The sequence below is a fragment of the Orbicella faveolata genome, unplaced genomic scaffold, assembly GCF_042242905.1.
Source record: "Orbicella faveolata isolate gen_17 unplaced genomic scaffold, um_ofav_v1 contig_34, whole genome shotgun sequence".
Lineage (NCBI taxonomy): Eukaryota > Metazoa > Cnidaria > Anthozoa > Scleractinia > Merulinidae > Orbicella > Orbicella faveolata.
This window is the reverse complement of record NW_028301563.1, coordinates 6,310,332-6,336,094: the sequence shown is the minus strand read 5'-3', so window position 1 is coordinate 6,336,094 and position 25,763 is coordinate 6,310,332. Positions and strand designations below refer to the sequence as shown.

Here is a 25,763-nt window from a genome sequence, read left to right as displayed (position 1 = left end):
TTGAGTTAATATTTTAATACCATCACCATGCTCCAGAAAGACTGAAAAATACAGTAACACTTAAACTGTAACATAATTTCATTTCTTCTAATCGGTGTAACCGATAATTTAAAATTACAGCACTATATCATTTGCTCTATAGACATTTTGCTCTCTGTTGAAGCTGCAATACATCTTGTTTCTTGCCGGTCGACTTGAAGAGCAGCGTCCTAAAATATAAATTAAAGGAACAATTTGAAGCTAAATACGTGATTTGATTATGAAAAGCAGATGACTCCGATGATCTAACCTTATCCCTCCCCATTGAATAGACTCACCCCCTCCCCCTCAAAACTGTCTCGCTAGTCTTGCTCCAGCGGGAAGACAAAAAAAAAAAATCAAAAGCTTCACAGCAACTCGCGCAGTGGCCAAGACTAGCCACGCCCATGGTTCCCTCACAGCAGAGAGCAAACGAGAGTGTTCTCTCTCCCTAATCGAATCTATCAAATGCCAGGTAAATAAGACCGCGGTCCGCGTCTTCCCTCATAACCTACTGTAGTGATTTTCTATTTGAAAAAAAGCCGACCAAAGAGTTGTTTTGTCAATAGCTGCACAATGTAATTGGATTTACCTGAAAAGTTTAACGCGATCCATGCTCTCTTCAAATTGCCTAGCTTTCTTCACAGCTACAGAAATAACCTGAAAAGACAAGTGTAAATAACTGCCACTAAGCTCGTCATTGTGTATATATGTCATTTTCGTAAAGCCAAGGATCTCGGCCATTTTCATAGGGCTACACGCAAGTCTTTTCTCCCTACATGGTTCCTATACTGTTAATTTTGGAGGGTAGTCAAAGATACGCGAGAATTCAATGGGCAAACATTTATCCGTAGGGAAAAGAGAGGGCAAAAGTTACTGTTTTGCGAATCGTATTTCGCGGAAATTTTTTACTACGCAATTTCAACCGACCTGCTAAGAACTCATGAAAAACGTCGTGTAACTGTGGAATTGTTAAGTAAAACGGCCACGCATTTACACACTGCTTCCTCATACTCACCTCATCAGGTATGCCAGCCAGTCTTGCTGCGTTGAAGCCATAGCTTTTGGGACAAGCGCCCTTGACGAATTTATACAGGAATGTTATCGTCTCTTTACTAGGATCAGTTTCGTCTTCGTTTTCAACCATACAAGCCTGCAAAAATAACAAGTATCAGAATGATCAGTATGCGGTAATATGTGTACTGCGTCGGTTGATAAATCTGGAGGAGATTTTCTGGTTTAAATCTTAGTTATCTTAGTCTGAAATGTTTATTTGTTTACAGTATGTTCTCAATTTTATCAATACGATTCATCATGATCATTAATTAAGGACAATTTTTTTGGGAATTACAGTTGCCAATGAAAACAGTACTACGGTAATTTTTTTCCTGCATGCTGATGACACGGATAAACCATGCTAGCATGGTCGCATTGCTGACCCCAGCGGTCGCAACGTCGAGCTCTGAAATTTCAGATAGAGTAGGGGCTTATAGCCTCCGCTTACAGCCATCCTTTCCACCTAATCCTTAAGATATTTCAAGACTAAAAAGTTTTCAACAAATTCTACTTCTAAACATCGTCGAGATCACAGTGACCCCAACTGTTTGTTCCAAACTTCAGTGACATTACATCAGCCGTATTTAATTATTTAACATTTCTCTGGCCTTTCTTCAAAATGTCAATTTTCCCTGACTCAAAATGAAATTCCCTGACTTTTCCCAGAACTTGAAGAAGTTTTTTCCTCTGACCATTTCCTGACAAGTGGCAACCCTGAGTAATGACACTGCAAGGTGAAATTCTCTACATATTACATAAAACTTCTACATTACTTACAAAACTTTCGGACACTTTTGATCTCAATTTGGACAAATTTCGGACCAAATTTTCGGACACCTTGCTGAAACATAGCTAACGGAAATTTACGCCTCCAAAACACGAATTACACTGAAACAACATATGCGAAAATGTTATGTATCTTAAGAGTGCCTCCGCTTGAGTTAGCTCCAGAAAGGAAATTAAAAGCTTTGGAGCTACTTAAAAAAGTCTTATAATGTACTAGAAATATTTTGGACGCTTAAAAAATTAGGACGGTTTTATTTTCGGACACTTTTTTGCCCGGAATTAAAATCGTCCGAATTCGTCCGAAATTTCGCGAGTAATGTAGTCGATGAATACAAACGCAATAGCTAAAAGATGCGCGAATCAGGCTTGTTTTCTGGGGGAGGTGGTTAGGGGCTTATTGCGGCGGCTCACCATATGACCAAGTCGAACATTTGGATCAGCGGAGAACTCCTCGACCAGTGAATGGTAGTGGGTGGAGAAGAGTGTCCGACATTTTATCTGCTGTGACAGCTCACCGACCACAGCACAAGCGATGGCTGTACCGTCATATGTAGCTGTACCTCGACCCAGCTCGTCCACGAGAACGAGTGAATGCCTCGTGGCATGTCGAAGAATCGTGCAAGTCTCGCTGAGCTCGACAAAGAACGTACTCTCACCTGGAATACGAAAGAACAGAAGAAACATGGAGTTGTCTTTTACAGTGCGACTACTCGAACCGGACATAGTTAATGGAGGAGAAAAGCCCGGCAAACATCAGAGGAGCAAACAAAGATGACAAGCTCTATGTTGGAAGGTCCACGACCGTGCACAATCTTTTGTTTTGCGTTCATACACTATGCATGAGTTACGTAATCAAAACATTTCTATTAGTTAGCTCCTCAGTACGGAGTAAACAACTATTGTGTTTTGTGCAGGGTCAAGGCCAAAAAAGAGAACAAAAACATACGACAAAGAACTCTGTCGAGTTTTGTAACCATTTCCTCTATTAACTATGAACCGGACCACCTAGAGGAAAACTAACCAATCAAAAGGTAAACTGACAACAATAGATTGGTGGATTGGTAACTGGAACCCAAACCCCCCGATCCAGAGGCGAGCTTACTCACCACTAGGCCACCGCACCTCCACTAAGCCAAGAAAAAAAATAGCCTGTATTTTAACCCCTGATGTTGACCGTTACCTGACAGAATTCTGTCCTGCGCTCCAAGCCTCGTAAACACTCTATCAACTGGTGTGAGGCGGCACTTTTCAGCCGGAACATAACAACCCTGTAAAATGAAAAGATCTACTTCAACAAAGTATAAGCTACTGAGAAAACGGAGTACAGGCAGTGTTGTGTCTAGATCGGGGAGGACACGATCAAGGTAACAGTTTAAAATGAAAAGAAGAAAACAAAAGGACAATTTTTTTTGTCGTCGAAAATTTACGTTAAAAGGCTACAATTTTCCCCCTTTCCCGAATTTGCACCACGAGGCCTTTGATTTGCTACGAGATTTCGACCATTTACTAAGAGTTCTCAGTCATATCCAAAATTAACCTTTAATCTCTTCAAAAGGAATGATGTACCAACAAAAAGTAATGATGTCCGGACATTCTGTCCAATGAGAACAAACAAATTAAATTCCCGCTATTCCCTAGCAATATTGCTTCTTGTTTGAAGACAGATAGAATTAAGAAGAAATCCGCCAGAAGTTCGAGTAACAATTGGACAAAAACTTGCTACCGAGATTATTTACATATTCAGTGCGACTGTTTTAAATATCTTCTCGAAAAAAATCATTTCTAACAACACCAAATATTGTGAAAAAATTTTGAAGTTCACACTTGAAAGTACTGTTGAAATGAAACTGATGATGAAATTTTACCTGTGTTTGAACAATTCCTCTGAACTTTGAGAAGCAGAATTTGCTCGATTCCTATCGGATTTCATCTTAAAATGTTTAAACAGAGAGAGAAGAAAAATTTACCATCTGTGCCATAATCACAATCAGCCCGGCTTGTCTCATGAGCGTCGACTTGCCGCCCATGTTCGGTCCGGTGACGAGCACGCATGTGCTTTGACTGTTAACCGCTGTCTCCTCGTCGCAGTCATTGTCCTGGAAAATGCAACAACAATGGTGCTAAGTCAGCAAAAATGCCCATTTGCCACAAAGCCAAAAGACAACTGAAAAATAACCAAAACACTCCATACTTACATCTCTTATCCCAACCACTGTGTCATTTGGAATAAAATCCCCGCCACTGAATGTACGAGAGATGCAGGGATGACGCCCATCTCGAATTTCCAAGAAAGGCTTTTGAGTAGAGACAGAGAGAAAGAAGAAAAAGAATCACGTTAAACAAGAACATTAGATCATGTACATGGCGAAACAAAAGGATCACCATCAAAGATTAATGAAAAGTAGCCACCATTTGGCGCGAAAATATGCTCGGATATTTGTTCGCAGACATTATCCGTTCCGAGAAGCGAACATTTTTCCAAGAGCGGAGCTCGAGGAAAACTGTGAGCTTTGAGGAACAGATAATGTCCAAGGACAACTATTCGAGCATATTTTCACGCCAAATGGAGGCTATTGTGTTTATTATCCTTCAAATATTTTTCGCCACACGCGCAGTTTTGAAAATTGTGGAACATCATTCGGATATTCCCCAGTTATAACTGGGGGATAATGCAGTCACGTTACGTTTCGCCCAATCGCGCGCGAGCGAAAATATTTGATGGATTATAAATAAAAATATTCTTGACGCTGCGTGAATGATTCGAGAAAAATTCGTAGCTAAACACGCCAATAGACCTTTTTAGCTTAGGGGGTTAGTTGCCCCATTTCAAACCATGTGATGATACTCTTGAGAAATCTTGCTTACAAATTTTCAAATAGTCCCGTGTGGTCTAAGAAAAATTTCAAGGAGCCCAAAGGTCCCTATAACCATGAAATCCTGGGTGCCCAGTACTTGAGCTTATAACAAAAAAGTGAGTTTTTGCAATCGCCCAAAATCAAAAGTTAGTCGCCCATGGCACCCGGAAGTTCCTGGAGCACAAACCTGATATGAATGAATAACTTTCAGATGGATAAAAAACAATTCTCTAGAGAATATCACGTGGTCTGTACTCGAAAACCAAGCGGCCCAAACTGAAAAAGTCTAGTCGTCTCAAAATCTGGCGTTTTGAAATGATTTTTCTCGAGGATCGGAGGAACACCAAGGAGCTTTATGAAGACCGTACCTGGAAGTCCTCGGCTGAATTCTTATCGGGAAGAACAATTTCAGGTCTACACATGGGGCCGTCACCCTGTGAACTGAAGGGAGTGTCACCGTTAAGAAAAAACGAAGCTTTATCTCTCCGTTTAGGCTTTCCGTCCGCACTAATCCGTCACAAAAACGGAGCTTTTGGAAAACGCTCGTCAAACCGGAGGAATTTGTAAACGCCGCTTTTCGTTTCCGCGTGGACGGAAAACACTTTAACTAAAACGGAGCTTTTCGAAAACGATGTAGTGACAATAATCACGAGATTTCCCTGACTGAATTTTGCTCCAACAATTATTGCGTTTTTTAATTCCTCCGGCGTCTAGTGTGGACGGAGAACATTTGATGCGTTTTCAAAGTGAAACCTCCGATTTCAAATTCCTAAGGCGTAATGTGGACGAGGCAGAAATGCAAGGTTACGGACTACAGGTGTTCAAGAGCTCACCTGTAGGACGCCAGACTGATCAGTGAATCCACAACAGCTAAGCATTGAACTGTTTTGTCCCAGGTTTTGTACCTACCAAGAGGAAAGTTCCCGTTTAGTTCAACATGGCTTAGAGCAGTTTTGAAAAAAAAAACTGTATTCGCATTGTCACACAACAAAAGCAAAAGCACTAACAATCCTGTTAAACGAGTTTTCACGCGCACTCGGTCAATCAGGTTTCCCACACTTTTCACCGGTTATAAGTTTTCCCACGCTTTTAGTCGTTTTCTTGTTTTCAGCATTCCTCACAAGTTAAATGTTTTCCCGCGTTTTTCACCAATCATATATTTTTTCCCGCGCTTTGCATCAGTTGCACATTTTACCGCCCTTCCCGCCGCTGAAACGTTTTCCCGCGCTTAGTCGTACCGGAAGTCACAAGTTTCCACCTCTTTTTACACACCACTTACAACAACCATTTACATGCCAAAAGCAAAAAGAAATTTTTCCTTAACTACATTTTCACTCACTCTTGATCAAACTTATGAAACACGTGTCTCATAGTGTCCTTCAAAGCCTCTTCTCTTCTCTCCTCTGCATCCACCATCTCAGCCAGTTTCTCCTCGATCTCGGACGTCCAATATCTTTTAAAACCCTTTTTCTGCGACTGTAGAGTGTACTTATCAGGGATTTTTCGGACGGAATCGGGAACTTCCAGCTGGAAACGGTTCTTAGCTGAAATGGTGCAACATAAAGTGATCAGAAACAGCTGTACGAAGAGGCTTACCACTGAACAGTGGATTAAGAGTCAACAGAGAACTACGCCTTTTCTCCTGAGTACCGTGTTTGCTTTTCACGTGTATTATTATGCTTATCACTCCCTCTAGGAGCCATTATACCATGCTCTACAAATATGGTAAGCTTACGAGTAATTTTTTTGGGCGTTTGTATTTTTATTTCACTTTAGTTCTCTACATTTTGGGGGGCGTTTTTAATTAAACAATTATTCCACTCGCGGTTGTTGGATATGAGATGGCAGATAGCCAATGCGCAGTTGTTAATTATCAGTATACTGTATGTATCGCCTCACCTGAACCCCAATACGTCACCTGAACAAAACAAAATAAAACAAAAATATATATATTATTATAGGTACAGCAATAAATAATAAATATTGTGGACAAGACAACAGTCAAGACAACTTGTTCAAGTGGTCTGTTATTTGTTCAAGTTCCGCTTTGAAGCCAAATCGAAGAGCCGTGCTGATTGAATAAACGAAAATAGAGCTTACTGTCATAAAGTCGTGTTAACTGACTCAGACTAGTACTTACATTAGGGTAGTTATACCCTTGAAAAATAAAGAAGAAACCGTGGTTTTCTGCAAAGTTCCGGAAACAGCTCAAAATTTAGTTCCTCCTATTCAATATTCCACGAGTTAATACAATATGGTAAATTGCCAAGCAAATAGGTAAAGCTAATAAAGTAAATCTCTAGCAAGAGGTTATTGTGTTGATGTACTATCAAGTTCTCTGCACAAACATAAAACGAAATGTATGGAAGTCTGTAGGGAGAATTACTCCTTCAACCTTAGCCTGAGCTGGGCTTGGTAGAGGTCATTTGCACACTCACCTTGCAGCCCAGCACAGCACACTGTTTCTTCAGATACTGATCAAACCAGCTTTTAGTTGCCTGAATGTCAGCCAATGCTTGGTCATACTCTGGGTCAACCCCTGTAAGCGAAAAAATTGTGATTAAGGCTATTTTCATCATTTTGCACACTATCTCTGTTCTCATAGGCTGAGCGCATACATGGATAAGAAAAATGCAAATTAAATTTGGGCCAACTTGTCCATACCGCTAGAGTTTAGCAGAGTTTAGTAGTATTAAGGGACTGAGAATTTTGCTTCTCCCCCCCAGATGGGATGCTAGTCCACCGCAGGGTTGTCATTCAGCGGTAAATTTGTCGGTACCCATTTATTCACCTGGGCTAAGAAAGGCTCTGTGTGAGAAAAGTGTGTTACCCAAGAACACCATACAATGACCCCAGCCAGGGCTCAAACCTAGACCACTTGAGTCCACTGCAACTCTCAAAGTGATGCAGACATTAGGATTTATATAATGCTAGGGCAGATAGCGGATTTTAGAGAAGGGGGTTCAAGGTATGGACCACCAAAAGCAGACCCCAGTAGGGGGGTCGGGGGTATCCTTCCTCCGAAACATTTTCAAAAATAAAGTCTTAGGAAATGGGATTTCTGGCATTCTGAGGCCAAGTTAGCATGTTATAATGTCTCATTTTTTTAAATTTAGTAGGATTGAACAAACCCCCAGAGATCTGGCTGTAATTATCTAGACATATAAATTTACACAAGCAGAGATACATCATGTATGCATCATCATCTGTCTGCTGGAGAATGTGTTGCTATTGTGAAGAAGAGATCAGATGTCAATACCTTAAATCCACGACTTTATATGTGGACATTACACTTTTGTCAAAGATAAAATGAGCATGAACCAATTTAATGAAAGATTTTACGCCGGACCTTTCACTAAGGAAGTGAGGCGTCAACAGACTGGGCTTGGTATTAAAACATCTTGAATAAAATCATACACATACAATGCAAGCAAAGGCCTACAGCTTTCTAACTCTCTGCACGTAATGTATGCCTATGTCTCTAGCCATTACACATAGCAAAATATGCATGCAATGTCACCACACCTGGTTTAGGTAGAATGACTCCTTCATTCCTGGCTTTGTTGTGATCAAATGCATACTGAGAGAAACAAAACAGGAAAAATAACCAGGAGGAAAGATTCTGACAAGGCTCAACGTTCAGGAAAAAACCTTGGGGCCAGCTGGCCTCTAAGTTCACAGATTTAATCACCAGCAAAAGTAATTCAGTAAAAAGCGTGAAAAGTTAGTTGCCAGTGAAAAAAATTTGGTTGCCAATGGGACCCCAGTGGTTGCAATGTCGAGCTCTGTTCTGACAGACAAGAACAAAGAATTTGCATCTCAAAGATGTTTGGCACTTCACAACTAAAGAAGTCCACCAAATATTAGTAATAAGCTACAAGTAAAAGTACCTTGAAAGTGTTCAAGAGATCATCCAGCTTTGGAAAGTGTCCAGTGGTTTTTGACTGCTTAACTAAAAAGGAACAATAACACAAGCAAGGGGTTCACAGGTGGTTCCCAACTTCTACAATTAAATTGAATACTTAGGTTTTGATATTCCTGTTCTAAGAGAGCCCTTGTTGAAGCACATCAAATTATGAGAGTAGAAATGTCAGACTGGCTAAAAGAACATTCGCAAATATACCAACCATCGTTACCCTGTTCTGTAACAACCTGGGAAAGAAGTTTGGACCTGCAAAATTGATAAAAAGAGGTATCATTCAATGAGTAAGGTAAAGTCTGGATAGGAGCCAGGGGGCCCATCAGGCCAGAGCTATCTCAGTTTCTGTAGCATGAAGCAACTAGGAGTATTTCTACTCCCCCATGGATGGGATGCTAGTTCATTGTAGGATTACCCCCTGCATTAAATTTGCTGGTACCCATTAAGAACACAAAACATTACAATGTCCCCAGCCAGGGCTTGAACCCAGACTGTGTGATCTGGAGCAGAGCCCACTAACCATGAGGCCACCACACTTCCAACAACATTCATTAATAAGCAGCTAACAAAAAAGAAACAGATAATGTATTCTCCGAGCTAAACATTTTGGCATTTTTTTTAAAGAGAGAGTTTACACTTTGGAACTTTTAGAGGGGAAATCTAATGTTTTAATAGGTCTACTAGGATCCATCGTTATATTTCATTTACCTGAAAGAGCTGACATGGTCCTTGAACAAGCTCACAATCTCTGTTGCTTTATTAAAACCCTCCAAGATTGTTAGGAAATCATTGATTTTGCGCTTGCTGGAGAGGAACGTAATGAACAAATTATTTATTAACTTGAAGGGGTATTCAACAGTGAATGTAAGTGAATATTGAGCTAATTCAGGAGCACCTGTAAGTGTCCTCATTGTAGAGAATGGCTCTGCTTGCTGGATGATTCTTGTCTCGTGGCAATCCCAGTGCATGGATTCTATAATCAAGGAAGAAACATGAATTAGTTGCTGGCAGGGTTCACACTAAAAACATTCCATGACACAATTCTAATTTTTGGAGGACCCATCCACTTGAAAATATCATTAGAAATTGACCCTATAGGCTCAGGTTTAAGTTCTTTTTTAGGTCTTTCACTGTATGAAAAAATTTTTTCATCAAGCAGTTTGGCACCTTGGTTTCTTTTGTTTTTCATATTTCAAGGTTTTTCATTAGGGCCAAAATTATGTACTAATCTCATGGAAGACTTGAACTTTGATTTTTAAATTCAAGGGCTTTCAAGGTGTGTGCGAACCCTGAGCTGGTATCAAAAACTTTTAAACGATACTTTGTTAATTTTATGATAGCTCAAGAGGAGCTGAAATTTTCCAACATCACTAACATATCATTCTGTAAGTTAAGAAGCAAAAACACCCCTAAAAGCTGTTATTGAAGTTGAGTCTGCAGTCAAATATTCTTTTGTTTAAAAAGGCATAAAAACAAGACGAAAGGGTCAATGCAAAGCAGAATTGACCCTTTCGCCTTGTTTGTATGTCAAACCGTTGATAACTAAAATAACAGCTATTAAATATGCACAAGACCATACTTTTTTAACAGTCTTTCAAGGTCTGGTAGAACTTTGAGGACATCTTTCACATCAGCCATTAAACCTGCATTTGACATAAGATCTTCAACAGAATTCAGCCTGTGAAGCACACATGTACACAGAAATGTTAGCAAAACATTTTAAATGAAAGTTAAATTTGTCTTTTACATGGATTTAAGCTGGCAATAAAAATGTAATCAGCCAGTGTAGGTAAAAATTCTACATGCTTTCAAATTTTAGTCAGCATTATTCCAGTTGCTGCAAGAACTGTACAAAATGCTGTGGTCTCAATCCTATTTCACATGTGCAAATCAAAAGTTAAGTCATTGCAGGCATGCACTCGGACCTGGAAATTGGGGGGGGGGGGGGGTGGTCTTATAAGCTATATGGGTATGTGCCACTGGGAAGGGTATGATTTTCAGGCATTTTAGTCTGGCATAGAGTATAGAAATAAGACAGTTTTGGTCTAGAACAGGGTACAATTTCCTGGAAAAGTGGCCATTGTATAAAAAATTTAGTCAAAAACAGGGTTGTTCACCTGGGGTTCCATATTAGAAATTGAAACCAGAAAATGACTTCATAAGATATTGGTTTAGTTAGCTTCTGTTGGACTAAGATAGTTATAAAGTTTCTGCATGAAAAATAGCTAGTCTCGGATAGCATAGCGGTTTTTGATTGTTAGTCTAGAATAGGGTTACAAAATCAAGCTGATCATGGTCTAGTATAGGGTAAGGGTGTCAGTGTCGCAGCAGCAAACCCCACCCAAAGATTTACAGAGTACCCCCTAACCCCCCCCCCCCAACTCATACCTACATACCATTGCTGGACATGCCATACCTGTCGTTGATTGATGATGGATTACATAAAGGTGCACAGAGCCACTGCTTAAACAGCCTTTTGCCTGTATGGAAAAACATAAATTTTTGCATGAGGAAGACTTTGGAATCCTGGCATACCGCAATTAATCGGACAATGAGTCAAAACCGTTACCTAGACAAAATTCTATTCTTTTATAAACCCCATTAAAGCATTTTACTTCCTCGCAAGTATCTTTTTGTTCTTATTGTAATTTTTCCAACTTCACACTTTTTACCATATATATTTCAAAGATCGCATTTATTATTCACTATTTGTCAAAGATTGCAGACTAGCAATCGAAAGCATGCAATTTTAAACTAATTTAACCAGAGAATGTTTCTAAATTTTAACTATTTCTTGTCCTGGTTACCTGTCCACTTTTAAATGTACTTTATAGTTAACTTCAAGTTATTTGCGTGTCTCCAAAACTCTTCAGGGGAACACAGTTTATATTGGAAGAGAGAGAGCTCCACAGAAAACATTTTACTAACCATTAGTAAAGTTCTCGTTATCATAACTGTGACTAAATAAGGCATATTTCTATTGTAGGTCTTTAATATTCTCTTCACACTGTGGGTTAAATCTTAGCAGCAATTGAAACGCTGATCCCATTATTTGCCAGGCAAATTGTCACAGAGGCTGGTCTTTTGTATTTAATATTTACTTTCTTCCAGCTGTATGAATGCTGACAATTTAACTCTTTTATAAAAGAGTCAAACAGGCAAAGTGTTGTAAGTACAGAGGATCTGGTGGACCACAAAAACACTTTTTGACTTAACGCCAAGTTTCACCAAAAAAATAATAATAATAATAAAAGGAAACAGTATGGAGAATTTGCATGGTAATAAAAAAAAATACTGGTAAGTGATTGTAAATAAGTCATAAAATAATGTAATTATTAATAATTGTTATTAATAGATATCCCCACCAAATGGAGTGGAGCAATGATCCAGTCTTTCTAACAGAGTTCCCTCAGATGTTGTATCCAGCCCAGTTGGAACAATGTCAAGGTTTGTAAGAGTGACGTTGTCCAGGATCTGCAAATACAAGTCAGAACAAGTTAGGCCCCGTCCGCGCTTTAAAACGGATGTTTCACTCTGATAACACATCAAATGTTTTCCGTCCACATTACGCCACAGAAATTTAAAGAAGTACAACGTGACAATCACCAGTCATAATTTTGGATTCGAGTTTGATGAAAACTCAGGGAAATGACACAACTATTGTGATGCCATCGTTTTTGGAAAGCTTTGTTTTCAAACTGTTTTCCATCAACACACAAACAAAAATTCCTCCAGTTTGAAGAGCTCGCATTTTTGAAAAGTTCTTCTCTCCTGATGGATAAGTGTGGACAGTAGGTGTAGGGGTCACCCCACCCCCACACAGTCAGTCACAGTCAGTCACGTGATAAGTAGAAACTAGTCGACCACAAGGTCGAGAGATCGAAAAGAAAAGAAAACGGTTGGACAAGTCTACGTTATGATCTTGCCTTATTCTTTTGTGGACATGAGGGCCAACATAGGCCTAACCATAGAAAGAAAGCTGCATTTCAAATTTCTCCCACATAGCGTGAACAGGGCCTTATATACACTGTATACCATTAGTTCTTCCCACATGAATAACAAAACTAATCCTAAAAGTGTGTCACAACATTTAGTTTGTTACTTCTGAATTTGATTGTATGGCCAGGAGCAAACAAAATCTAGCATTCTAAATCTCTTAAATTGTTATCTCTTAAATTATAAATTCAAATAGTGTGCAGAAGTTACAGGATTGAACTCCTGTTAGGGGAACTCAGAGTTATTTTTCCAAGAGTTTGTACCACTGCCTAGTAACATTTTTCTAACATTTCTACTGAGCTAAAAATACATCATTCATCATTTCTTTTCAACAACAATTCACTTCAAATTTAGGCAGGAGTTTCCACAGGTGTCAATTCTTGAAATACACTCTACAGTTTTAGTTTTTCAATTTTAAAGAAGATAGACTTGGTTGTCTCATTGGTATGACAGAAATACTAACAGTTTTTATCCCAAATTGTGATCATTCTCTGTGCCAATTACCGTACTGCAGTTTTATTCTTCTGTTAAGTCTTAGATATCTTTAAGGCAGTCCTTTACATAATATTAGGAGTTATTGGCTTCCCTGGGCTTCCTTCCCCGTATACATTGATATCTTGTAAATTTATATATTTATAAATGAAAAAAAAAAAGAAAATGATAAAATAAAACAAAGAAAAAAACAAAGAAACAAGTACCATGTGTTGTCTTCCTTTTGTAAATGCACTTTGTCCACTCCGTGCACAGCTGTCTAGAGGTGTATATTCCTGAAGGGTAAAATTAAAATAAAAAAGTCCCAAGATATATAGGCAGTTGTAGTATAGATATAGTTGACCTACTTAGCTTACCAGACCATAGATGCCATTTGACGATTCTAAGTAGAATCTACTCTATATGCAGCATGGACCATTTCATTAATGTTTTCATTTGAGGGCAAAGCTTTTTGGAAAATTTTTTTCCTAGATCATGGTCACACCAGGTGGGCAAAATCATCGTCACAGCCGGTCAATTTGCGCAGTACCCGGTCCTTAATGAAATTCCTGTGTAGGATCTTGTGGGATCCGAGTTAGTGATGGAATCTTACTTACAATCCTAAAGAGCACAAAGGCTGTCACCAATAATACTAGATCCTTCCTGAACTAGTGCAGGAACCTGCTGGATCATACTAGACCCAATATGATCTTGTGCAGGATCTTACGGGCATTGTTTCAATGATCTTTGCTTGTGATCCTGTTAGAATCCCACAAAATCTATCAAGTGCTGGTGTAGAAGTTTCATTTACTGCTCCAGGCATTGGAAAACACTTCTAGGGAGACTTGAAAAAGCCAGGGAGGGGACGGGGGAGGGGAACTGGGTGGGGTGGAGGTAGCTTGCGATGAAACAGCATGCAATCCAGGGAAGAATAATGACCCCTCCTTGCCCAGGGGTACAGAAGCTGGGATCATACATGTAAGCTTCTGTCGTGCGGCCACTTTAGGCTGAGCTTACCTTTCTTACAATTTAAAGAAGGTACACTAATACATTGTACACACTGTACCTCAAAATTTCCCATTGACAAGACTTCTTCATCTATTAGACATTTCTTTAGATACCTATAAAGTTACAACACCAAATTTACATGTTATTGGTATGAATAAAGAGTATTATGAACAAGAATGGTAAAGTTAATGCTATCAAATATTTTTCAAGGACGAATGGCAACTGCAAGTACAATAATGTCATTCTATTTTGAATTGAAAACCCACCACACAACAGCTCCAAGGGCACTTAGGGCCAATTCACTGCCTTCACCTGGCATCAAGCCCAAAGGATCTAAAACAAAGCAGGGAACCTGGTTAGTTTATCTAACTACTTGTTTATCTTACTACTCACTGCCCTCAAAGCTAACCTCAATGGATGCATGTTAGATTATCTAAGATGTAGATATAGATGTAAGGTAAGGCCATTAGTGGCATGAGGCGACCAGGAGTATTTCTACCCCCCCCCCCCCCCCCTCTCCTCCTTGGAGGGGATGCTACTCCATCGCAGGGTTACCCCAACCATTACATTCACCGGCACTACTTGTGACAACTGACTTAACATCTTTCTTAGTTCGATACCGAAGTTTATCCCAATGTTCTTGATATTTTTATAGTTATCATCCTTACCTCCATCAGTCAACTTCTCTAATACATCTGGCCAACTCTGAAACACAAAACAACATTTAACTTTCAATACTGTGGCAGCAGCAGCAGTTTTTCAAAAGTATGCATGTTCATCACATTAGTATTTAACTCTATGCAGTCTAAGGTCAATGCTTGAAGGTCATCTTGATATTTTCTTCTTGTTTACCATAGCAGGTCCAACACTAGTACAAGAAAGTGCACCAAAAGCTTAATAAAGTGACTTGCAGACCTTCACTGGATTTTCTGTGCTGGTCTTGTCTTTGTTAAAATACTGCTGCTCTGCCAGAAACTTCAATGTCTTGCCTGCCTCCCAAAATTGTGTTCCTACAAAGAAAATGCAATATTGAGTGTTTCAAAAAAATATGGATATAGACTTACAAATCCAGGAAGTACATGTATTTATTATCTGAGATTTGGAGGGGAATGCAACCTTTTTGGGGGGTGGAGGGGGGAACAGAAGTACTTTCTGGAATGCTGTAGATTTAGAGTACGGTTCAAGTCTTTCATTCACCTACCTTGTGTTAGATATTCTTTCATAGAGGACATTAACTCATGGTTGAGAACATGCTGTGTTTTCAGTGTTAATCCCCCACGAGGACACAGGACCTTCAATGATATAACAATGGACAGACATAATTGGGGAAAATGAATAATAAAAATCCTTATCAAAGGGAATATTGGATTAGGAAAATGCTAAAAAAAAACAAAACAAAACAAGATGGTGGGGAGCTCTGGAAAACAAAATTGAGCCTGTACACACTGCGCAAATTTTTGTTTACTTAATGGAAAAGTCAGTTAATCTGTGGTACGCGTGTGCACAAATTTTTTTTTTCCCTATATAGTTTGTCAGGCCAGACCAAACTAAAAAGGTGCCAGCATCCTGCTTTAGAACAAGACAAAGTTTTGTCAGGTATGAAAAGTGACAGATTTTTGAGTTTGCACCCCTTAATCTGAGGGGAAACATCAAACAAGTAAATTTGATCTCACATTGATATCTCTTTGATCTTTGATCCCCATGTCATTGACACTTTGTGGTCAACAAATATTTTACTGATTTTGAGTTTGCCCACGATGACCAAATTGAAAATTTGATGGAGACACTTTTTTGTCAAAATTCTTGGAAGAGCCAAACAAATTTTGTCAGCCAAGTGCATACAAGCCCATAGTGATTAAACACCCTTCCCCTGTGAACCAGACAGAATTAATTTCTATCTCAGTAGCAAAAGTCGCAGAGGTAGCCATGAGACCATTGAAAATTATCCACACCTGAACTGGTGTATAATGAGCCACAAGAGTACGCAGACGAGAAGACTGACGATCATCTTGAAACTGTCCAACCTAAAGAATAATGATTAATACATGTAAGTACCTCTTGTGAAATGCATTTCAATAAAGTATACAACAAAAAGTGAATGAACTGGAAGAGATCAAACAATGCTCATTCAAATTGAAATCTTGCAGTCAGATTTTACCCAAAAACCGTTAACAACTTTAAAAAATTGTTTAGACTTCACAAACTACTATTTTGATGAACTGTTAACTCACATGAAACTTTCCAATTGATGTATCGACAAAACAAACACCATAAACACTTTCACCACCAGAAACATCATCAGAACCCTAAATATTGAGAAAAATATGTACATGTTGGTACATGCAGGTTTCATGCATGAAACAGTGATACAAAATGCAATGTAGTGTTAGTATTATTGGATCATGTGTACTCAAGGCATTGATACCCTCAATTGATATCATGATCAATACTCGATCGACATTCGATCGATACTCGGTCGACACTCTAATTGATCAACAGTCGGTCGATAGTTGGCCTACACTTGGCCAACTCATATGAATTGATCAAAAATTAGTTGACTCTTGACCGACTGTCAACCGAGATGTTGATGGAGTGTCGATCAAGTGCCAACTGAGGTGTTGATGGAGTGTTGATGGAGTATCAATCACGGGTCGATAGAGGGTATTGATTGAGGGTATTGATCACCATTCGACCGCAAATGCCTTTAGACATTTTGAAAGCTGATAGCATGACTGTCAAGACAAGAGATGAGTGCACATGCAAGGAAAAATGCTAAATATACAGGTAGTTGTACTTAACTGACAGCAGTATGCTGTAAAATATTTCATGTACCTTCTCAGAAATAGCTAAGAGATATGCTGCTTCACTGTCATTACAGTCTCCATCCAGAAAGCTATATGTCTTTGTTCCTGCAGAAAATGTAAATATGCTGAAGTAAGTCACAGCCCAGACGAACCTTGATTTTTTAAATTTTCTTTGGCCATGCAGTAAGATTTCTTTCCACAAGCAAAACAATATAAGGCAGTCAAGGTAATAATTTCTCCAAAAGTTACATCTCTCTTTGGTTGTCTTGAGTTCTAACAAAATAACACTATTATCATTTCTTTGCTCTAGATACCAGTTGTTTGCAAACAATACCGCAAAACTAGGAAAGACCAAAATTATGAGTAAAAGACAACATGACTACCTTTTGTAATTACTGCACATATTTCTCTTTTGACAACTTGGTCACTTCTTGCATTTGAAAGAGCTGTAAATAGAAAACAAAATATCATATTAAATGAAAAGGCAATTTCAATGACCCATCAGGCTGTAAAGTTGCTAACGCATAGTAAAAACTTCCTTTACCAATTAACCTACTTTGGTGAACTGAGTGTTAAAACAAGATGCAAAACAGTGATAAAATACAGGGCTTCAGATTTATATTTACTTGGAGGAATTTTTCAGTGTCTGTGTCTTTTAGTTCAAATATCTTGCCCTTGGTACAATTTGTTTCGAAACCAGTCCAAAATGTTTTGAACCAGTACAAATTTTTTGAACTAGTACAAAACGTTTCACCTGTTACAACTGCACTTATGGTTTCGGTCTCTCAACACTCAGTGTTGTTTATTCATAGAGTAACTTGAATTTAAAGCACTTTGAAATCTACATCTCGCAGTTGAAGAAGTCAACTGTCTCGCGCTTGCAAAGAAAAATACTACTCTCGCCTTCTCACAGTCTCAAATATACCATTCACCACCACTTATGTTGTGCATGAAACATCAAGTCAAATGGTAATAAAGATGGGAGAGAGGGGTCTTTGCTTAGTTTCTGAATCTTTTACTCTTCTCTGGTCTTCTACAGTGTAAAGAAAGAACGTTATAGTACAATTTAACTTCAACCAATGAAGGACTAGTGGTCTTACTTTTCTTGCATCTCTCTTTCATCATTTCTGGAGTCTCAGTTTGTTCTACTCGTGCAACTCTGCAAAGAATAGTGGACTAGAAGTTAACTGATGATCTGCTGAAAAGATTATTATTAACAATTAATCTTGCTTTGGAAACAGGGTAAATAATCGCGCAGTTCCAAAAAATATCCATACAACTCTAGCTCCCCAACAGAAGAGATTTTCTCTAGGACCTCCGCCCCAACCACACGGGAAATTCTAATTAAGCGTCATACATTTCTTTAAACTTTTTGGGCTTACCAACTGCCCCTCCCCCCACCCTGCCCCCACACCATCACCACCCCCAGAAAATTCAAATTTCTTCTGTGGGAGGAGTATAATGGATATTTTCTGGAACAGCATATTCGAAAAATGCAGACTCAGAGCAAAATTTCTTGGAAACAAATTACATTAATTTGATATTATTTGCATCATTTAATAAGATGATAATGTTAAGGCCCTGATAGCTTTTGTGGGAGCAAACTGGGACACTGTCCTACAATGAATAACATACAGTCAGCACATTATATTTGTCTAGCTCCAAATCGCACTTAAACATTTTAACATTTCTGATCAACAAACACATTTCTATGTTTGATATTTAGATTACTTACTTGTAACCCTTCTGAATCAGCGTATCAGAGTATCGACCAAAAGCAATTTCAGGAAAACCAGCATGGGCAAAAGTACCCTGAAAAATACATGTAAAGAAAAAACCTTTTGAAGCACATGTCTATCATCATTCTGTTTTAAATTTGCTATTTCAATACATGTATGCATGGGAGAGCTGGACCCAACTGCTCAAATGAAGGACTGCTGAACACAAACTTAAACTTACCTTCATGTAGATCAATCCTAGTTCCTTGACCCCAACAGTAGCATCCATATTGTACAATTCATAGAATTTACCAACCTGATCAAAACGAATAAGACCATGAATAAATCTTTTAAATGTACATATTGCAGATTTGTTCAAAGTATACCCCGGATTTCCTGAAAGTTTGACAGGGACAACAATAATGTCATTAGTAAGTTTTGATTGGTTTTCTTATTCAACACTAGACAAGTCTAGATCTTATCAATTACCAGTTTATACTGGTTGACCAAGCGTAAGTCAAGATATGGCTTGATATAGGAAAAACACATTGAGGCTAATATCCAACCATCTTGATTAAATCAGCTTGGTTAATTCAGACTGTAAGTACTCTATTGTGGGGCATACAGAACACCATTTTCTTGCAGGGTAGAGAGGACAATCCTGAGTGGGTAAGTCAGCCCCATTTTGCTTCCTCGGGTAGCTAATGGTTCTACAATCACCATTCCATCTCATGGAGCTAGCCATGTAATGCAATCACGTAATTTGTACTATACCTTAAAGAAAAGGATGGTATCAAAGTTGTCACTCTTTAGTTGCCACCATTGCTTCATTGCCTGAGCAAAAACAAAGGACACAAAATCAGCACCAGAAGACCATGTAGATGATTAACAATTTGTAGCTTCACTCAAATAGCAAACAAATAAATGCACATCAATAGTTTTGGCTTTTTGGAGGAGAACAGAATAAAAACACTTACAGGTGTGACATCTTTTGATGTTAGAAAGGATGATGGAACCTGTAGAATTATACAAAATATCCTGTTAGTAAATAAATGCAAATTACATGTAAGCTACCTATAACCAACTTTGGGATGAAGTGCAGCGCTTATGAAAAATCAAACAACTCCCCAGTGAAGCTTATAAAAAGTCATAAAGAGAAAATATATTGTTCTCTAACTGCTCGTTTTCATCGTCAATGAGGAAACAAAGTAAAAAAATCGAAGATTCTTTTTAGTTGAGAAAATCATCGTCCACAGTTTAAAACCAACCAGTGAAAGCATAGCAATTATTTCAAAGTAATAAAATTAATATTGATAAATTGTCACAAATATCAACATTTACCAGTAACGTCCTGGGATCATAGTCAGGATGCGACATTGGTCTACCATGTTTGTCTCTAGAAGAAAAAATATAAAATAATGTATCACCAGTGATAAAAACATATTATTGTGTGGTAAATGAGCAATGACAAATGTTCCTTCCTTGATATTACACCTGCCAACTTCTTCACCATACAATCCTTCATGATGAAAATATAAAATACTTGATAAACAAACTTAATCATATATTTTTTTAGATTCTCATCCACATTCATGTAGTTTAAGTTATTACATGTATATCATATATGCAGCGTAAAAAATATACACTGTCACTAGAAATTTTGAAGTTGCAGTCAAGACAAAGGCCCATTTATTGTGGTTTCCGTACTGGCATGAAGAAACAGAAAGGATTGCTACGTGTCCATGCCCTTCTCACTCTCTCAATCCTCTTTGTTCCTGGTGGAACATAGGTCATCCACTAGTGCCTGACCCTATATTGACCCTTCACGTGACCCTATATGAGCAGTGCGTTTCACCTTCCACCATGTGAGCTGTCTCTGCTCCAACTCTGCCATTCTTGTGCACCTCCATGTGTGCTGGGGTACACAGTCATATTAATGTAAATAATCCTGTTTGGATATAATGCATTTTGCATCACGTCCATTACAAATCACTGCTACCCATTCACACTTGTGGGTAGAGAAAGGCAGTGTGAGATCCAGTTAATAACTATCTTGGCCACAAGCACAACAAAGTGAACCTGGCAAGCACCCTGAGCTCAAAGCTGGACAGCTCAACCTAGAGTTCACGACTAACCACAACACCACTGCATCTGACCCAACTGCAGTACAGCAACGCTACTCTTTTTCAAGTCTACATCACAATGCTTGTGTTTTTTTTTTTCACCCTCAGTCTTCCCAGAAGTATAAATACATACCTTCTCTTGTCTTCTTTTAACCAGTCTAGTTTTTCATGCTTATAGGTCCCTGCACCAGCCTCATCAACAGTGTTCACACTAGGAACTGGGGAAGAACTCATCTGGAATCTTGCCAGTGACTCTGCTGCTTTACTGGCTGAACTTGACACCTTGTTTGTTAATGATCCTGGTAGCAGTGACGGTGAGGGTGTACTTAAAACAGGTTGCTTAGAGTTAACAGGTGTACATGGAGGCGAAGACTTGGGGTTCTTTGTTTTCTGCTGACGTGGTGTTGATGTGTTGCCTCTTTTACGCTTACGAGATGACTATTATACAAACAAAACGTCAGACAGAAAAATAATACATGTAAATCAGGCAGTGAACATTAACAAATTTAAAAATACTTGGACCCATCCATTCAAAATAGGAAATATGCTAAGCTGACTCAAGATCATTATCAATAAATGAATATGATGTTTACAATTTTTATCCATACTTTTAATACTTAGCAAATCTTTGACATGAATGGGCACTGGCAAAATTTGTACAGCCTGAGTGACAAGGTACTTGGAAGTGGAAACCCTGCGACAAACAAGTGTCCGACGCAGGCGGACAAACAATACTCCTACAGCTGTAGACACTTTAAGCTAAATGTACAGTGTATTGAAATCACAATTAAGAGTCCTTTAATCATGTTTACTGTAGGTAGTGTCAGCCAACACTAACAAGAAATATATCAACTGACACTTGGTCCATACCTCAGCTGAGTATCGGTCAACACTCAGGCGATACACGGAAAATATATCAGCCAACAGTCAGTCAAGTGTTGGTTGAGTGCCGGTGGATTTTCAGTTGGGTTTCGGTCAATTATTGGTCCATGCGATGTCCAATATGTGTGCGAGACAAGTGGCAGCTGTAACGACCAACATATTGACCAATACTCAACCGATACACAACCAACGCTCGACTGACTGTTGGCTGGTATATAATTATACTGGCTGCAGGGCTCAAAATTAACTTTTTCGTCCGGGAGCCAGCGAGCAACTAACAGAAAAATTTTGGTCACCAGAGAACACGAGAACACGATTTTATACTTTACTTTGCATGCAAGAAAAGTCACAATTGAAGAGCCAAAACAATTAGAAACAACACGAGTAACACTTAGTTATAAGGCTACCATTGTTCTCAGGTGATATGTCTCTGGTCCAAAGGTGATGGTTGTCTCCATAGTCATTTAAATGAAGCGGAGCATAAAACGTTTTAAGTCCGTGGCTTTCACTGTGAGACAAACACGGGTCCTTGCGTATTTTCCCTTTGCTATTTCTTCAAAATGCCGTTCTTCATTTTCAGCTTGCTTTCCTCGACACCTTTCAACAACTGATAATAATAATAATAATAATAATAATAATAATAATAACAATAATAATAATAATACAGTCTTTTGGACGCATTTAAAAAACTCAATGCGCTTACATTACTATAAAAAATAAACTAGTTAAATCCTATAAAGCATTTCTAATAACAGTAATAAATAAAATAAATGAAATAATTAAAATACAGTTTCTCATAAAATTAAATGAAGGATTCAAAGTTTGGATTAGCCTTTTGGCTGAATCTTCATTCCCCCGCACATAAAAACTCATGTAATTCCTTCAACGGATTGGTATCTGCCACCATTTTCGCAGCAAATGAAAAGCACATGGTGTTGAAGTTCGCCTGTGATCCCAGAAGAAGCCGCTGAAACAAAATGGTGCGCCGTGAACGCAGTATCAACATGTCGAAATACATTCAATTTTTTCAATTATCTTGTAATATTCAGACATTATTTTACTGGGACGGAAAGGTGAGTTGTATACTAACTACCATATTTGATTGATTCCCTAATATAGAGATTTAAAGACAAAAGTTGTGTCATGATTTTCTTTAGTTATCAGACAAAACACGAGTCGCCAGCTGGCGACCAGTTGTGAAAATTTAGCCGCCAGTGCTCAATTTTTGGTCGCATTGGCAACCAGTGAGTCGCAATTTCGAGCCCTGGGCTGACATATCGACCAGGTGTCGGTAGATATATTGCATGACAGTGTCAACACCACCTAGAGTAAACATGATCCGAGACCTTTATAGCTTGTAAAGAGAATTTGTTTCCCTTTCCATAATGTCAAACTAAATGAGAACCTTTTCCAAGATATCCTCAATGTCCTCTTCTGATTGGGTTTCGTCTTCTAACTCATTTTCTTCAACTCCACTACTACAGCTCTCATCACTATCCTCTTCGTCTGGTTTATAATCATCTGAAACAAGATTTTGTTGAGAAGACAATGTCTTGATTTGTTTGTCTGTGGTGTTGTGTTATAGCAATAAAACAAAAATTTCCACTGGTGGTCACTCAATTATAAAATGTAAAACACTACAAATTAAAGACCCATGACCATCTGTACATAGTTCAGATCATTATTTTGCACTAAAGACATCTGCGGTTGAGTGTCGATTGATACCCTTGCTCAATCAACATCTCCATCAAAACTTGATGTGATCGATTCTCTGTCAACACTCAACCAACAGTCAGTTGCATCGACTGAAAATTAGTCAACTCTTGACTGTCTGTCAAACAAGATATCGATGAAGTGCCAATTGAGGTGTCAATGACGTATGATTGAGTATCGATCGAGCCTTGATCAAGGGTTCTGTGAAGGGTATCAATTGACACTCAACCATGGATGCCTTCAGTACAAATGATCCCATAGCAATTCACCTGCCGAGTCTCCTTCTGAGCCAGATTCTATAACTCGCCTTTTCTTCACTTTATTGTTCTTTGCTGCAGCTTTCCTCTTTGGGCGTTTGCTGTTATACTAAATACAGAAATCAAACACAATTTAGTATCAATGTCGTAAGTGAAGTTAACAATACAAATTTCTAGGCATTAATTTACAGAGAGGTTATAATCAAAGACACCAACATGGCAATGTTTAAGATTCTTGTGATAAAAGTAATGGGCTCAATAATAATACAACGTTCCCAGACTAATCTGGGGTTTACAGGGTCTTTTCCAAAAAACTCTCTTTAATCTCTTCACTACCTTTTTCCCAGTAACCTCATCATCATCTTCATCATCACTTTCACCCTTTCTAGAACTATCAGCACTGTTCTTCCTTTTCTGTCCATCCTTTTGTTTGCTCGGGTTCTCATCTTCTGATAGCATGGTTTGATCGCCGTCTTCATCATCATCATCATCATCATCATCCTCCTCATCAGAAGCCAAACAGTTGACAAGCTCCTTTCTTTGTTCTAATGAAAGCGACAAAGCTTCTTCCGCTTGCTGGACTGCCTTTTTAACAGTTGGGTCCACTACATGACCATTGTGACCTTTCAAGAAGGGTTTGACTTGTCTAAAAGAAAAGAGTATAAATGTTAACAAACAGAAGGTTCTCTGAAATACAGTAGCTATCTTCCATAGCAAGTTTCCTAATCCTTCTTCTCCATGTTCCTGCCCATTTCATAGTCCTTTCTTTATTGCACAATGTTCGCTGTTGCAAAAAAATTTTTCCTTTTCCACCAGGTTGTTACCATCTGGAACATTAACACTTTCCACCCTCTCTTTCTGCCAGAGTCGTTGTCCCCTTTACTCCTGGTATTCTGTTCCCCTATACCTACTGATACCCCCAACCCCTTACCCGCCTTCTTGACCCCACACCAGCTGGACCTGGGCTGGGTATATTATATATTTTCTGTGTTAACACCATATTGAAGTAATTAAATGCATAATAACTATGCATAATGGTTTCTTTTAATACTTTTCGTCTGGGACAAACAGGGTCATAAACTGTTTGAAAGACTCGTGAAACTGTGTGTACGGGGTTGCACAGAACTCTTTGCCCATGTGTATGAAATTATCAGTACGCTTATAAAGGAAGGCAGTTGAAAGTTGTATGGGGAGTTGGTCTCACCAAAAAACAATTACTTCTGACTACATTTAGTATCATAGTTACTAGAGTATTAATACAACTAAACTACACACCCATATCTACACTATCTACACTGTATTGTTCAAATTAAATGTTAAAAATTAGTGCCGCAAAATTACCGGGCATAAACAACACCAGCAAATCGTATGCAATGTACAATGAAGAAGAGCTTAGTTGAGCTGCATGCAAATTTCAGGTTCTCGAATTCCTTCCCCCATATTCCTACCTTCGCTTCACCCAAGCTCTACTCGGGGGCTCCCCAAAGAACTGAACATGGCACTCATCCCTTCGTTCATACACTCCTAGTGTAGGATGATTACATATCAAACTCGGCCACCAAGGATGTCCTTCGAGTTTCGCCCACAATATTCCACAGAGTTCAATTTTTGTCGGCGACCCTGATTTTACGTTCGATTGTTTCGGAGAATTTTTGTCTTTTCTCGTCGACGCTTTTTCTCCATTAATTGGCGAGAAACCTTTTGCTCTTTCTTTCGGTGAATTGCTCTTCTTTTTCTCTGCTGTTTCACCGCAGACGGGCGAAGAAGGCTTCTTGGATTTTGGTGTTTTTGCAAAGTAGGAGAAGAGAGTGGCCATATTTATCTCTCCGCGATCAACTCACTCACGTGAACAATTTTCCCGCGTTTCTTGTACTAATGTAATGCGCATGTGCAGTTCTAGACTCTCTCGGCCACAGCAGTTTGGACTGTGTAGGCATGGGTAAGTGTTTTATAAAGCTAAACCAATTTCTCAATTAACAAAATTGAACCAAAAAATTATAGATGTTATCAGAAATCTATTTTTTTCAGTAGTAAGAGAAAGTCCTCTGATATCTTCATTAATCTTTTTGGCTGAGACTACAGGTGAACTTTATTTTACATGTATGCACTTTTCACACTATATGCTAGGGGGGGTTACTCCCTTATACGCGCTATATG

General features: G+C 38.7%; 1 protein-coding gene across 1 annotated transcript; it reads right to left on the bottom strand.

The window, feature by feature from the left end:
• LOC110055745 (DNA mismatch repair protein Msh6-like) lies at positions 1 to 25,485 on the bottom strand. The gene is made up of 41 exons (XM_089271814.1): positions 25,055 to 25,485; positions 23,943 to 24,252; positions 23,619 to 23,715; positions 23,042 to 23,157; positions 20,888 to 21,192; positions 19,973 to 20,027; positions 19,609 to 19,647; positions 19,406 to 19,465; positions 18,873 to 18,947; positions 18,649 to 18,725; positions 18,014 to 18,072; positions 17,297 to 17,359; positions 16,942 to 17,018; positions 16,341 to 16,415; positions 16,062 to 16,133; positions 15,311 to 15,401; positions 15,025 to 15,119; positions 14,778 to 14,814; positions 14,376 to 14,442; positions 14,168 to 14,222; positions 13,329 to 13,397; positions 12,000 to 12,108; positions 11,051 to 11,114; positions 10,214 to 10,312; positions 9,530 to 9,607; positions 9,343 to 9,438; positions 8,843 to 8,886; positions 8,606 to 8,667; positions 8,241 to 8,295; positions 7,154 to 7,254; positions 6,615 to 6,633; positions 6,055 to 6,259; positions 5,549 to 5,620; positions 5,084 to 5,156; positions 4,056 to 4,154; positions 3,828 to 3,956; positions 3,041 to 3,128; positions 2,272 to 2,516; positions 1,037 to 1,171; positions 611 to 678; positions 1 to 209 (listed from the first exon to the last, which is right to left on the bottom strand). Exons 1-41 carry the CDS (start codon positions 25,420 to 25,422, stop codon positions 137 to 139), a joined length of 4,176 nt encoding a protein of 1,391 aa, XP_089127940.1. The 5' UTR covers positions 25,423 to 25,485; the 3' UTR covers positions 1 to 136.
• Between the last annotated feature and the right edge of the window lie 278 nt (positions 25,486 to 25,763).